The sequence below is a fragment of the Tupaia chinensis genome, unplaced genomic scaffold (assembly GCF_000334495.1).
Source record: "Tupaia chinensis unplaced genomic scaffold, TupChi_1.0 Scaffold000492_1, whole genome shotgun sequence".
In the NCBI taxonomy this organism is placed as follows: domain Eukaryota; kingdom Metazoa; phylum Chordata; class Mammalia; order Scandentia; family Tupaiidae; genus Tupaia; species Tupaia belangeri.
This window is the reverse complement of record NW_006160004.1, coordinates 1,012,563-1,026,001: the sequence shown is the minus strand read 5'-3', so window position 1 is coordinate 1,026,001 and position 13,439 is coordinate 1,012,563. Positions and strand designations below refer to the sequence as shown.

General features: G+C 50.1%; 1 protein-coding gene across 2 annotated transcripts in view; it reads right to left on the bottom strand.

Moving 5' to 3' along the window:
• Positions 1-13,439, bottom strand: part of PRDM15 (PR/SET domain 15) — an 81,485-nt gene that overhangs the window by 44,334 nt on the left and 23,712 nt on the right. The window contains exons 1-5 of one of the 2 annotated variants that reach the window (XM_014590855.2): positions 13,119-13,215; positions 12,367-12,460; positions 10,062-10,215; positions 7,674-7,926; positions 2,245-2,346 (exon numbers count right to left, since the gene is read on the bottom strand). In XM_014590855.2, coding sequence (XP_014446341.1) covers positions 2,245-2,346; positions 7,674-7,926; positions 10,062-10,215; positions 12,367-12,460; positions 13,119-13,155 — 640 coding nt within the window. In that variant the 5' untranslated portion in view covers positions 13,156-13,215. Of the gene's footprint in view, positions 1-2,244; positions 2,347-7,673; positions 7,927-10,061; positions 10,216-12,366; positions 12,461-13,118; positions 13,216-13,439 lie in introns of those variants that run through there. The other variant, XM_006156374.2, reaches the window with a different exon arrangement.

The window sequence follows — 13,439 nt, the reverse complement described above, 5'->3', positions numbered from 1 at the left end:
CTTTGGGGTGTTCTGGGGTCAGGGTGACCAGAGGGCTGGGCGGCACTGAGCCGGGCTGCCTGAGTGTGACCCCAGCTCCCCATGTGCTAGCTGCACAGCTTTGGCAGGTATTTCACTGCTCCTGCTCATTTTGCTCCACCATCACAGAGAAGCCCATTGTACCAGATGGTGGTCATGGCACTTCACTGAACTAAGATGGGTCAGGGCTTAGGTGAGGACCTGGTATCAACTGGTCTCAGTGACTAAAAGCCTGAGTGTGGGAGGGGCCAAGTGAGCAACCCTATTCCTAACCATAGGTATAATTCCTTTCTCTTCCCTGACAACTAGTTACCAGAGTAAAACACAAAAACAAAACAAAAAGTTTTTTCCTGCTAGTGTATATGTTAAGCGATCCCATCCTGTGCAATGACCTCTCGTGCTGTACGGCCCTTGCATCTGGTCTGTCTTTGTCCAGGGATGGAATTCCTCCTAAACAGCACTCCAGGACAGCCTGACAGCCGCTGTGCTATTTTCATCTCTGTTACAACCACAAATGCCTCTCACCAAGCAGAGGGCACAGTGACACAGTACTGAATATGCAAAGCTAAGGTCAGAAGGATGACATCCCACCAGCTCATGATGAGATTCTAACGTCAGATGGTGCCGCCCCAAAGCAGATAACATCTCAGTGACTGAGACGGCTTCTCTGTGGAATGCTGGTGTCAGTCCTCTTATTACTAAATCTTACCTGAGGGGAACCTTCTCACAGGTTCCAGAACATTCTGACTGTAGACCTGGTGATGAGAGCCAGAGATGGCCATGTCAGTCTCATACTCACCTGTATCACCTAAAACCCTGTTCAGGGCTTGGGCACTCTGAGCATATTCTACACACAACATATGGTCACACACTGCATTTACCTACAATTCCTACCATAATTTATATATTTATTTTTATGACAGAGGGAGTGTATAAGCATGAGAGAGAGAGAAAACACATGTACCGTCAATAGGATTTTGTCACACCACTATCCCTTTTTCTCAGCCCTCCAGCTCCTCAGGGTCCTGGGTACCTGCTATGTCTTCAAATCAACCTGGGGATTTGGACCCACAGCTGACCATGTGGCTTCCAGCCTTGCAGGGCAATTGGTTATAGCAGCTGGGTCCTGTGGTTTATTTGACTTAAGTCTCTCTTTACTGCATGTGATTTTTTTTTCTTTTTCTATTTCTTTTTTTTTGAGACATTTTTGCTATAGGGCACATGTGCTCACTGGAGAGACAGAAAGCAAGAAATCACCCCTCAGGAGGGATGGCCACACCATAATCTCTTCTCCTCCATTCTCCTCTCAGGATTTTGGGCATGTACACACACATGACTAGTGTGAGTGTTAAGCCACTAGATCTAGGACTCAAAATGTGGTTGACTACATGGGAATCCAGTGACACAGTCATTACACTATCTGTTGGTCCCACTACACATGAACTTTCTGAAAAGGAATGTGGATAAACCAGTCCCTTAAAACAGCAGTCCCCAACCTTTCCGGTACCAGAGACTGGTTTTATGGAAGACAAGTTTTCCACAGAGTGCAAGGGGAAGAGAGGATGGTTTATAAGAAGGGAGGATGGTTTATGCACAACCTAGATCCCTCATGCGTGCAATTCGCAATAGGGTTCATGCTCCTATGAGAATCCAATGCCAGCTGACCTGATGGGAGACAGAGATCAGACAGTAATGCGAGCGATGGGGAGTGGCTATAAATACAGATGAAACTTTGCTGACCCGTCGCTCACCTCCTGCTGTGTGGCTCAATTCCTAGCAGACATGGACAAGTACCAGTCTGTGACCCAAGGGGTAGGGACTCCTGCCCTAAGAGAAATAAGCAGAAAGTCCCCAGGGCACTTCATAACCTGGGAATATCCTCAATTCCTTCCCAGTCACCTTGAATGGGAAAGTCAACCTGAGAAGACACGAGTGTCCTGCAGACGAGAAGCAGTGGGGGCCAGGTAGGCACAGGAAACAGCCCATGCTGGCTGGCTCCTGCATGGCCAGTTCCCACCTGCACAGTGACAACAAGGAGGAGGAAGGCTGCCTGAGCCTGTGGATCCTAAGAAGGCTTTGGTTCTGGTGACCAAACCATGGGGGCAGTGAAGACAGGTGGGACAAAGCTTGGGCATCTGCACAGCAACAGGGAAGCAAAGGGAGGTGACAGCATAATGCATAGGGAGTTTACACAGAGTTCACAATCTAACTCACCGACCCCCTTACCATTCAGAAGCTGCAGCTCGAGGAAGGTGGCGGAGCACACTTTACAGGCCCACTGGCTGGGCTCTGAGTCCACGGGGGCGTTGTTTTCTGGGGTGCCTGCAGCTTCCAGAGACAAGAGAGGAGAAGACAGTGATGCTCAATGTCTCCATGAAGCCCATCCAGCAGAAGGTGGCCCACCCTCATAGGTGACGGTGATGTAAGTGCTCCCGGGCAGCTGAAACTGATGCTTGTGGATAACAGGGATTCCCTCAAATCTGCACGGGCATTGGGTGTGAGAAACTGTCCCCTTCAACCTCGTGCTCTGACACTAAATAAACAGGACTAACTAGGAGAACTAACTTAGCTTGGACAATTCTCCTGTCATTAAGAGAAGAACTCAGGATTTTCCAAAAATTAATTTTAAAAGATAGGAAATTTCAAAGAAAAAAAAAGCTAGCTGACAATCAGAATTCCTGAGTGCCATTTATTTAAATATAAATATCAACAAGACAGAAGGGTCTCAGCAAATATAACATGCACAGCCACAGGACGGTGCCATGGAGATGGTGAGAATGGAGAAAACACTTAAGACGCCATGGTGAATCACAAGTGTTCATGTCAATAAAAGCGAGCAGGTTGGCCTTATAGCACAGGGTTAGTACTGCACTGAAGAAGCCAGAGTCCAAAGCCTGGCCCAGCAGCTTGAAAAAACATGCCAGATACATGTGCAGACACCCAGGATTCTGATGCAATAGCGAATGGGAAGAACAAGAATTATAGCATAACCAGGACTAAAGGGAGTCCTTTCTTCTCTCTCTCCATTTTCCTCTCTCCGTTGTGTTTGCACTTGTACCCTCTGACATCAAATACAAATAAATGAAAGGGAACCAGCAGTTAGCGTAATGGCTATGTCACTGGACTCCCATGTAGTCGACCGCGGTTCGCGTCCTGGACCCGGTGGCTTAAAACTCACGCCGGGCGCGTGTGTGTGTGTGCCCAAGATCCCGAGAGGAGAATGGAGGAGAAGGGATTGCGGCGTGACCATCCCCCCCGGGGGGTGATTTCTCGCTTTCTGTCTCTATGTCTCTCTCTGTCTGTCTGGCAAGCGCACGCGCCCTATAGCAAAAATCTCTCCAAAAAAAAAAAATACAAATAAATGAAATAAGTAAGAGTGAGCAATAAGATGGCAAATGCAGTAAGACCATGACTACATAAAAATGCAGAGATTTTTTTTTTTAAATGAGAGATTTTTGCTATAGGGTATGTGCACTCGCCAGAGAGACAGAGACAGAGACAGAAGTGAGAAATCAGCCCCTAGGGGGGGATGACCATGCCACAGTCCTTCTCCTCCATTCTCCTCTCAGGATCTTGGGCATACATACACATGCCCGGCATGAGTTTCAAGCTGCTGTGTTCAGGACTTGAACTGCAGTTGACTATGTGGGAGTCCAGTGACGTAACCATTATGCCATCTGCTGGACCCAAGATGCAGAGATTTTTTAAAAATTATTATTTATTTAATTTTATTTATTCATTCAGTTATTTTAATTTGATGAGAGAGAGAGAGAGAGAGAGACAAAGGAAGTCACCAGGTCCAGCAGTTGAACCATGGTCAGCCATGTGGGAGCGTCCAGCACCTTAACTACCACGCCACCTGCTGGTCCCTATGCAGAGATTTTTAAAAGCAAAGAAACAGCAAAACCATCACAGAAAGCAAGTTGGTGCTGGGGGAGTGGAGACTGAGACATGGAAAGATTGTGCCCCCCGCCCCATAACTCAATGGGGATGGAGCTCACGCTACAAATACACTCATCGCAAGTCTCCAAACTGTATACTCAAAGTTGGTGAGTTTCACTGTATGTGAATGACCCGTCATCAATGCTGACTTTTAAAAAATACTAGAAAATGTCAATCAAAAATGCCAGCAGTGGTTGAGTTAGGATCATTCTGCTGCAATGTTATGAAATGGGTTTATATTTTATCTTTTTCATCAGAAAAATGCCAAAAATATCTGGTGACACTGGCTGATCCTGGGCCCTCCCATACTCCTTCCCAGGAATGCTCAAAGCGCACGCTGGGCCTTCACTCTCACGTGCCCGCAGTGCCAGGTGGTGACACTGGCTGATTCAATGTGAGCTCAAGCCCAAAGCGCGCGCTGGGCCTTCACTCTCACGTGCCCGCAGTGCCAGGTTTGCGTAAAGTCATCCTTAATGTGAGCTCAAGGAAAAACACAATTAGGAAAGTAAGCCCAGTGCCAGAAAGAACAAAACTTAACTTTTTTTTTTTTTTTTTTTGAGAGATTTTCACTGTAGGGCGCGTGCGCTCGCCAGACAGACAGAGAGAGACATAGAGACAGAAAGCGAGAAATCACCCCCCAGGGGGGATGGTCACGCCGCAATCCCTTCTCCTCCATTCTCCTCTCGGGATCTTGGGCACGCACGCACACGCGCCCGGCGTGAGTTTTAAGCCACCGGGTCCGGGACACGAACCGCGGTCGACTACGTGGGAATCCAGCGACATAGCCATTACGCTAACTGCTGGTTCCCAAAACTTAACTTTAAAAGGAGATGGGATATTCCTTCAGAACGAAACTTTTACCCCTATTTAGAGGCTGGCTCCTCTGATCTACAAGTTTACTGATCTCTAAGACAAAGATGCATGTTTGAAGCAAATGAGAAAAAAGAACAGAATTAAATTACTGGGTCTTCACAGTTCTGACGCTCACCAAGAAGGATCTGGCCATGTGCTGTATAATTTATAGCAAGTCCACTCTGGACCCGCCGGCCACCAATATGATTCCTACAGAGCACACTGGTGGCTCCTGAAGCCCTGGTCACCTGTTCTGCCCACTTACCTCTGGTAAGAGGCATGGTGATGGCCAGGAAAGCCCTCCCTCCAGACACAAAGACTGACTCAAAGTAAGTACCACCAGAAGTTTAGAAAAAGAACCACACAGTTTACCTAGGTATTCCTAGGCAGTTCTCCTGGATGACTCTACTGGATGACATTGTCTTGGGCCAGTTTCATTTAAATCTATGATTTCTTTTTTTTTCAAATTTTTCCCCTAGAGACAAAGTCTTGCTATGTTGCCCAAACTTGTGGTCCTCCTGCCTTAACCTCTTGAGTAGCTAGGATTTCAGCACATGCCACCACACCTGGCTTAATCTATTATTTCAAACTCAGTTCTGGATTAAAGGGTTTGCCAGCAAGTAAAAAGCAAACAGAACAACTATTACTCATTTCAGAGGTAGCAACCCTTCACCTTGACTAAAACTTTAACCTTGAGAGTGATGAGAGGTGTGACCTCATTCAGGACACCGCTGATGGGGGGTGAATCCCCCAGGTCAGGGTTCAATAACTCAAATGCTGGGGAGGCTGGGGGGCACGCACAGAGCCAGTTTCCACTATCAAGGAAACTAATACCAGAAACCCAGGTTCGGAAGATTATGATTACTTGGATGCTCAGAAGTGGCCTGACCCAGCAGAGGCCTCCCATGGGTGTGCCCAGTGCCTGATTTTAGCAAAGTGAAGAGGGCAGGGCTGGGAGCAGTGGGTGAGCAGCAGCAGGAAGGAGAAAGCAAGTGATTCTTCTCTTCACTACAAGCACAAAGAGCTCCCCGCAAGCAGACACTTTCTCTGTAAATATATCTGTGAAGGAAGCACACCATCCTGAAACTCAGCCCCCTTAACTATGCCAGCAAAAAGAAGGTGCTGCCAGTCATCCACACCCCAGGTAGCCTGCTGCCTTACCCACATGCCCTGCCGGCTCTAAACTCCACCACCCCTCAATCTGCCTGTGGTGAGCTCAATTGGGCCAGCCCCATAGCATAGCAATAATACACTGCTCTACAGAAACCAGGTCCTACATGGTGGCTATAGTTCAAATCCCCAGCCAGGTCAGTCTGAAACATGCCAGGCGCTCATGTGAGTGTCCAGAGTCTGAAGGACTAGAGCAAGGGGATCAGGATGTGACCAGACCCAGTGGAGGTGCTAATGTAGCATGTATACACTCACGTTTTATCTAGAGTAAAGGGGGGGAAATCCATGTCCACCTGGAACCTCTGGGACAGGGTCTTTGCAGATGTAATCAGGGTGGGATGAGGTGATGCTGAAATTGGTAGGCTGGGAGGAGGTCATAAACCCAGTAACTGCGTCCTCAGAAAGAGAGACATGGAGGAGAAGACTTGGGCAGAAACTGGAGTGATGCAGCCATAAGCCAGGAAGGCTGGCGGCACCAGAAACTGGAGAAGCTGCCATGGTGGAGGCCCATCAGGCTCCTGGATAGGACCTGTTCAGATGCTCATACTGAGAAGGAGGGTCCAAGGTAGGCCAGAGGTGGTCTAGGTCAGCACTGGGACAGATCCTCTCTCAGAGCCCCCAGGAGGAGCCAGCCCTGCCCATATACTGATCTTGGGCCTCCAGCCTCCAGAGCAGCCAGAGAACAAACGTCTATAGTGGAAGTCATCTGGTCTGTGGCAGTTTGTCAGGGACCCTCAACCAGAGGACCACACAGGAGCAGTGAGGAACAGCAGCAGCACTTCCCAGCACCCGACCATGATGAGCAAACACAGGCAGACCAGAACCTTCCTCATGAGCTGAGTCTACTTGCCAGGACTGGGTTCTATCTCATATTTATAATAAAAAGGAAACCACTGCAAGAGAGAATTTTAGAAGAGTAGGGAGAAGAGTCAAAGTCTCTTTCTCTCCCTTGAGTGCCAAATCATCGTGACAATGATAAACAACTTTTGCTCTCTGGGCAGTCTGAGGGTGAGTGGTAAAACTGTTGCTTTTGCAGGCCAGAAAGTCAGTATCAGCACTTTCAGGTGGTTTCTTCAGGTTACATGAAGAGGTCTTCCCCAAAGACCCAAACATGGGCAAGAAAGACTTAAACTCAACAGACCCATTCAGGACCAAGCAATGCCTAGGGCCCTGGGTTAAAGGGCAATCACTGTGATCAGGTAGGATTGTTGTACTGGGTGAATCACTCACACGACCTTTGAGAGGCCTTTCTTTGAGCATGTGCACACATGTATGTAGCTACACACACGCATGCACACACACCAACGTCTAGGAGGAGACTGTTGCAAGATGAACACATCAGCCCTGGAGCTAGAGTCCAGGTTCTAATCCTGATTCCATCACCTGTAGCACTGTGGCCTTGGGGAAGTTCCCTAACCTCTCTGTGCTGTTTCCTCTGTCTACACACAGGGATAAAACTCTGACCTCAGAAGACAGAGAGCACAAGCCATTTTTGAGCAGAGCTACATGTCAGCCTGTGCTGTCTGAGCAAACCCACTGCAGCAGAGCTGGACCGTGAGGCTTGTCACTGTCTGTCCACCGACGTGGAAGGAGCAAATGACAGACCTGCTGTGGGGTTGAGCATGGCCCCTCCGCCCTCCCCACCCTGGCCCACTGACCAGTTCAGGTCATTAGCGGGGTTACTCGCATACCCTGGACACTGGAGCAGGCCTGCTTCAGCATGGGCTTGTCCATCTTCTTGGCGTAAAAGGCCGCGTACCACACCCGCAGCTCAGTGCCAGCTGGAATGTCCCTGGACGTGGTGAAGTACACGTCGCTGCCGTGCTGGTAGGCCGTCAGGTTCTGGTGCTCAGCCGCCACTGCCGGCCGCACCAGCATCATCCAGTTGCAGTCGTCCTCGTTGGAGGTGTCAAAGCACACAGGGTGTCCATCCTTCTGGAACACCTGAGGGGAGAGCCAGGCCACAAGGGGCAGGGAAGCCACTGGTTATATACCAGACTGCATGTCCTCATGGGGGGTGCTGAGGAGCCCGTCTAGACAGTGCCATGGCAGAGGCCAGCAGGCTCATGGACGTGACCTGTTGAGGTGCTTGCAAGGAAGCCATGGACACAAGTCCAGATGTCATCAGGACCCCTGAGTTCTGCATCTGTTCCAAGTGGTACCAGGACCACTGAGCTCTGTACCTGGTCTAGGTAGGCACCTGAATTCTCCCCCTGGCTCTGTGACAGAGCCAGCTGGGCCAAGGGCCTCAGTCTTTCCACGCTGCTTCCTCGCTTTCGAGCAGAGCACTGCTTCATGATTAAACAGGTAGGGAGCAGGGAGAGGAACTGAAATACCTTGGGGTCCAAGTTACCACCCTAGTACAGGGGGGTGCCATCCTCTATGATTTGAGTGATCATTGCTTCTTTGCTGTAGAAGGCAAGCTCTCCCCTCGCCTAAGCTTGTCTTGGCTAAGTTTCTCTACAGATGAAGCTCTTGGAAGCAAGGGGAAGGGCAGAAGGGTTCCCAAGTGCCTAAGGACCGGTAAACGGTATGTATGGTGTGCTCCCGGCATGCAGGGGTTCAGCTCTGAGGTGTACACTAAAAATAACTCAGTACCCGACAACAGCCTTCAGAACTGAGCAACTGAGACAACCAAAGTGGGCAGAAAAGATTTCCAGATTTCCAGAGGAGCCTTGCTCCTAACTATACACCTATCATGACCACACACCCACCCTGACTGTGTACTCAACACAACTGTGCACCTACTGCAACCATGTACCCACCACGACTGTGCATCCACCCTGGCCATGCACCCACCATTACTGTGCATCTAGCCCAACCATGCGCTCAGCCCTACTGTGTTCCCACCCAGACCAGGCACTCACCCCAACCAGGCACCCACCTCGACCATATGCCCAGCCTAGCCAGGCACCCACCTCAACCATACACCACCCTGACCACACAGCCACCTCCATCACACACCTCCCTGATCATGCACCTACCTCAACCGTGCAGCTATGTCAACTGTGCACCCATCTAGACCATGTGTGCCAACAGCAGGCCGAGCAGCTGGGGCCTGTAGCCAGCTCCCTTTCTCAGGCTGTTTCAAGCCTTTTCACCTCATCCCTAAACATGGAATAGCCTTCCTCCCTTCCCTTCCCTTCCCTTCCCTTCCCTTCCCTTCCCTTCCCTTCCCTTCCCTTCCCTTCCTTCCTCTCCTTTCTCTTCATTTGTATGACTCAAGTGCCTTTCCTCCTTCTCCTTTTTGCTGAAATTTGCCTTGTAAGCTCAGTATTTCAAAGGACTGCCATAAAGCCGAGGTCGTTTACTCCACCTGCCCATCCTGAGACAAGCAGATCCCTTTCAAGGGTCTCTAAGGACAGCTGCTTCTCTCAGTAAAGGCGGCCCTGTCTAGCCCCCACTCCACGTGTGTATTTCACACACATTTCTGAGGGCCTGCTTTGTGCAGGGCACGCTGCAGCAGGGGTAGAAGAGAACAAGCACACCCCCCTGGCCTTATGGGGCACCTGGGGGCTCATTCTAAGGACTCTGGACCCTCCTTGCAATTTATTTCCATTTTAATTTTCTTATTCGCCTAAAAAGAGAAGAGCTGCCTCTCCTCAGCCTGGTGTGCTCGTTAGTGTGGTAAACCTCACTGTTGCCAGTTCTCACTGCTGCCTAAATCAAACACCTTCCTTGGAGCGCTTTGCAAAGCACCACAGGCTCTGCACAGGAGTGACAGTTGTGACGCACCCTCGCGAAGCTACAGAAATTGCCACCTCACCCACGGCTGCATCCACCAGGTCATGAGAGAACCGTTCACGTTTTGGGAATACAGCTGCTCGTGCCTTATATATACACCCTAATGTTTTGCAAAATTAAAAATCAGAAAATATTAACAACTTTGATGCCTTCATAATAGAAACGCTAGAAAAAAATGGAAAGAAACATTTTCTTGGAAATTAAGCTGAACAACAATAACCAGAGCTACTTTCAAGGCATCGTGAGTCACCAAAGCTCAGCAGTTTCCACTCCACGTTCCCACGTGAGAGGGAACAAACCTCGGGGTCCCACGCCCTGTGGGCAGCAGCCCTCACCTTCAGTGGAAATGCAGACTCCTTCTCCCACTTGGCGACCCTCCTAGACTCAAACGGACCAAACTGAGTTCGTTTGACAAGCTGAGTCACGGCGAACACTCCTTCGGCCCCATCCTCCAGTCGTCTGATCTCCAAGTTGGAAGGCAGAGATGACCTAGGGTGGAAGAAAGTGAGACTCACAAGAGGCCTCCACACTGCTGGCTAAGGACAGCCACTGTGCCAGGGGACACCTACCATGACTCTTTAAGGTTATTTGTCCAATTCTTCCATGAGAGAGAGAGAGAGAGAGAGGAAGAGGAAGAGGAAGAGGAAAAGGAAGAGGAAAAGAGAGCCCCCTCAATATAATCTTCATGCTGCAATCCACCCCCAGCCTTAGCCAGGATCACAGATGTACATACCCAGTATGCAAAGGGAACCTCAGGACCTGAACCTGGGACCCTCCCATATGGCTGCAGCTGCACGGGGCACTGTGTGACTGTGGCACCATCAGGGCTTGCCCACCATGGGTCTTCTGAAACACCACGGAAGAGGAAGAGGAAGAGGAAGAGGAAGAGGAAAAGGAAGAGGAAAAGAGAGCCCCCTCAATATAATCTTCATGCTGCAATCCACCCCCAGCCTTAGCCAGGATCACAGATGTACATACCCAGTATGCAAAGGGAACCTCAGGACCTGAACCTGGGACCCTCCCATATGGCTGCAGCTGCACGGGGCACTGTGTGACTGTGGCACCATCAGGGCTTGCCCACCATGGGTCTTCTGAAACACCACTCTCCAGGGAAGAAGATACAGGCTCTCCTGATAAGGGCCGTGGAGGATCAAGGGCAAGGCTGGGCTGACTCCCTTGGGCTGTGAAGCCAACCCAGTCTTGGCCAGCCTAGATCACCACAGGCTTAGCGAGATGCACCCAAGTACTCAATGGGAACCTACAAGCCAGAGGCTGTACTTAGAACCCTACCCCAAAGATAGCACCAGCTCACAGCCCAGGCACAAGGGCCCTTGGGACAACCGAGCTGAAAAGCCTTGGTCTCACCTTCAGAGGTGCATGGTCTGGTAAAAGGGGGCACACCTGATGACAAGGTACCACATGGAGAAAGCTATAGGAGAAACACTGAGCACTGAGAGAGAGACATCAGGCCCTACAGGTACTCCACAGTAAAGGATAGGGTTTCTGGCTAGGCCAAACTCAGCCAGTTTCACTGGGGGTGTGGCCTTGTTAACTGAATGAGAGCATCAAGAAGGGAGTGCTGGGGGGAGGAAGGTGCAAGAGAGAGCAGGACTTGGCATGAGGCAGTGCCTGGTCAGCCCAGGACACATCCAGAAACCGAGGCAGAGACCCAGGGCACCTCGTAGGGTGAGCAGGAGGCCAGGTTAAGATGGAGGAGCTATCACAGAGGCGCCCTCCATGGGACCAATGGTTTCAGTGGAATTCTCATGGGCAACAAGCAGCCTTGAAGGCATTCAGGAAAAGGGAAACTGATTCACTCTCTATGTCAGACCACAATATTAATCTCTGTGTTTTGAGTAAAATAAGTCACACTGAGAAGAAAATAAATCAATGGGATGAGGGTGGGGCTGGGAGGCTTCTAGAAATAGTACTGGCAAGAAGATGATGCTCTCTTTAGCACTGCCATGAACTGAGCCCTATCACATGTAACAAAGGATAAGGTCACAGGGTCCCTCTCGTCCTCCCTACTGCACAGAGGCATTGGAGGTTTAGGGAAGAATGCCTCGTCCAAGTTCAAATGGCTACTGTGTGGGGACCCATGAACCCAGGACCCTCACTATGGAACCTGGTGATGCAGCCCACGGGTAAGCTTGGACAGGCAGAGCACCTTCCTCACTGTCTATGGCTATTTTCACAGAAGCTGCAACAGCTTGGCCTGTTGTCTGTACTCACCACCCAGAACCCCAGTCCATGTGCCTCACAGTACACACCTCTTGACTGGCAGCCTGGGCAGGGAACAGAGGAAACCTGCCCAGCAGACCCCCACTTGGCTGTTGCTGCTCGAGTCCTAAACCAGCTTGGCCGACCTACTCTCCTTTGGCTGCCGTGCTGTGTTGGAGACAGAGTGGCTCCCAAGGACCTTGGACTAGATCAAAGAAGCTCTGAAATCCACCATGGCTCATCCAATGGCAAGGCTCCATAGTGGGTGGAACTGCCGATACCAGCCCATAGCTTCCTGCCATAATCCCCGTGCTCCTCATCCCCATCCGCACACGTAAAGGCTGTCATGTGTTCACTGTGGTTGAAATGAGGCGGTCCTCTCTGACAGGGCTGTGAAAGCAGCTGGAGGCAGGCACTCACCTGGCCCGGCTCAGCACGAAGGAGTCTTTGACCATGACCACTGGGCCCAGCTCGGGACACTCGGAGTCGTGGTACTGGCTGCAGTCCTCACACCCTGCACACGGACATCATCAGAGGATTATGAGGGTGCCACCCAGGGAAGGTGAGACCCAAAATGCTAACAAGGGAGCCAGGGCTCCGGCCTGATGGGCATGACCCAGCCATGAGAGACCACACGGGTACCTTGAAGACAAGCGGCCAGGGCGTTCACTAGAGCGAGGCCTGCGTCACGAGGCTGCCCACTACGGCCCTCGCAAACATGAAGAGGCAGACAGGACATGCTCCCTGAGGAAAAGATCCCGCTCTACGAAGTATTTCAAATCACACACAGTCCCCTCTGTGTGACAAGAACAAGATTCTCCCCAAAGCATGAGCATAAATGAAATTCACCATGTTAACCTATATTCATAAATCTGACACACCACCCTTCTTCTAAACCCTTGGATTACTTTTCTGAATCACTCCCTGCAACATGACCTAGGCCAGGAGTTCTAAGAAAGGTGATCCTATGATAAACATGTCCCTGCAGTGTCTTATTCATACAATAAACTGTGTTTCTTAAAGTGAGTAAAATCATTTTAATTTTAGAACAAACCACTTTTCTGTAGGCTAAAAACAAAATGTGCTCCTGGCTTTGCTCAGACAGCAAGCGCCATGCCAGGATGCATTCCAGGCCCGAGAGCCGGTCCCCAGCAGGCACACTGGTCACTTACAGATGAACATGATTTCTTCGCTCCCGTCTTCAGCCATCTCTGACACCTGTCAGGACACAAGAAAGCCTCATTAATGATAAGCCTTTACCAAACCAATTTTTTCTTTCTTCTTTTTATTTTTTTGGTGCCAGAGGGTACATGTGCTCTCCAGAAATAAACAGAGAGAGAAGACAAAGAAAAAGCACCCCTATGGGGCATGATCATGTCACGATCTCTCTCTCCTTTCAGGATTTTGGGCATGCACATACACACTCTTGGTGTGTTTCTTAAGCCACCAGATCTGAGACTCAAATTGCTTGGTCAATCACGTGGGATCTGGCT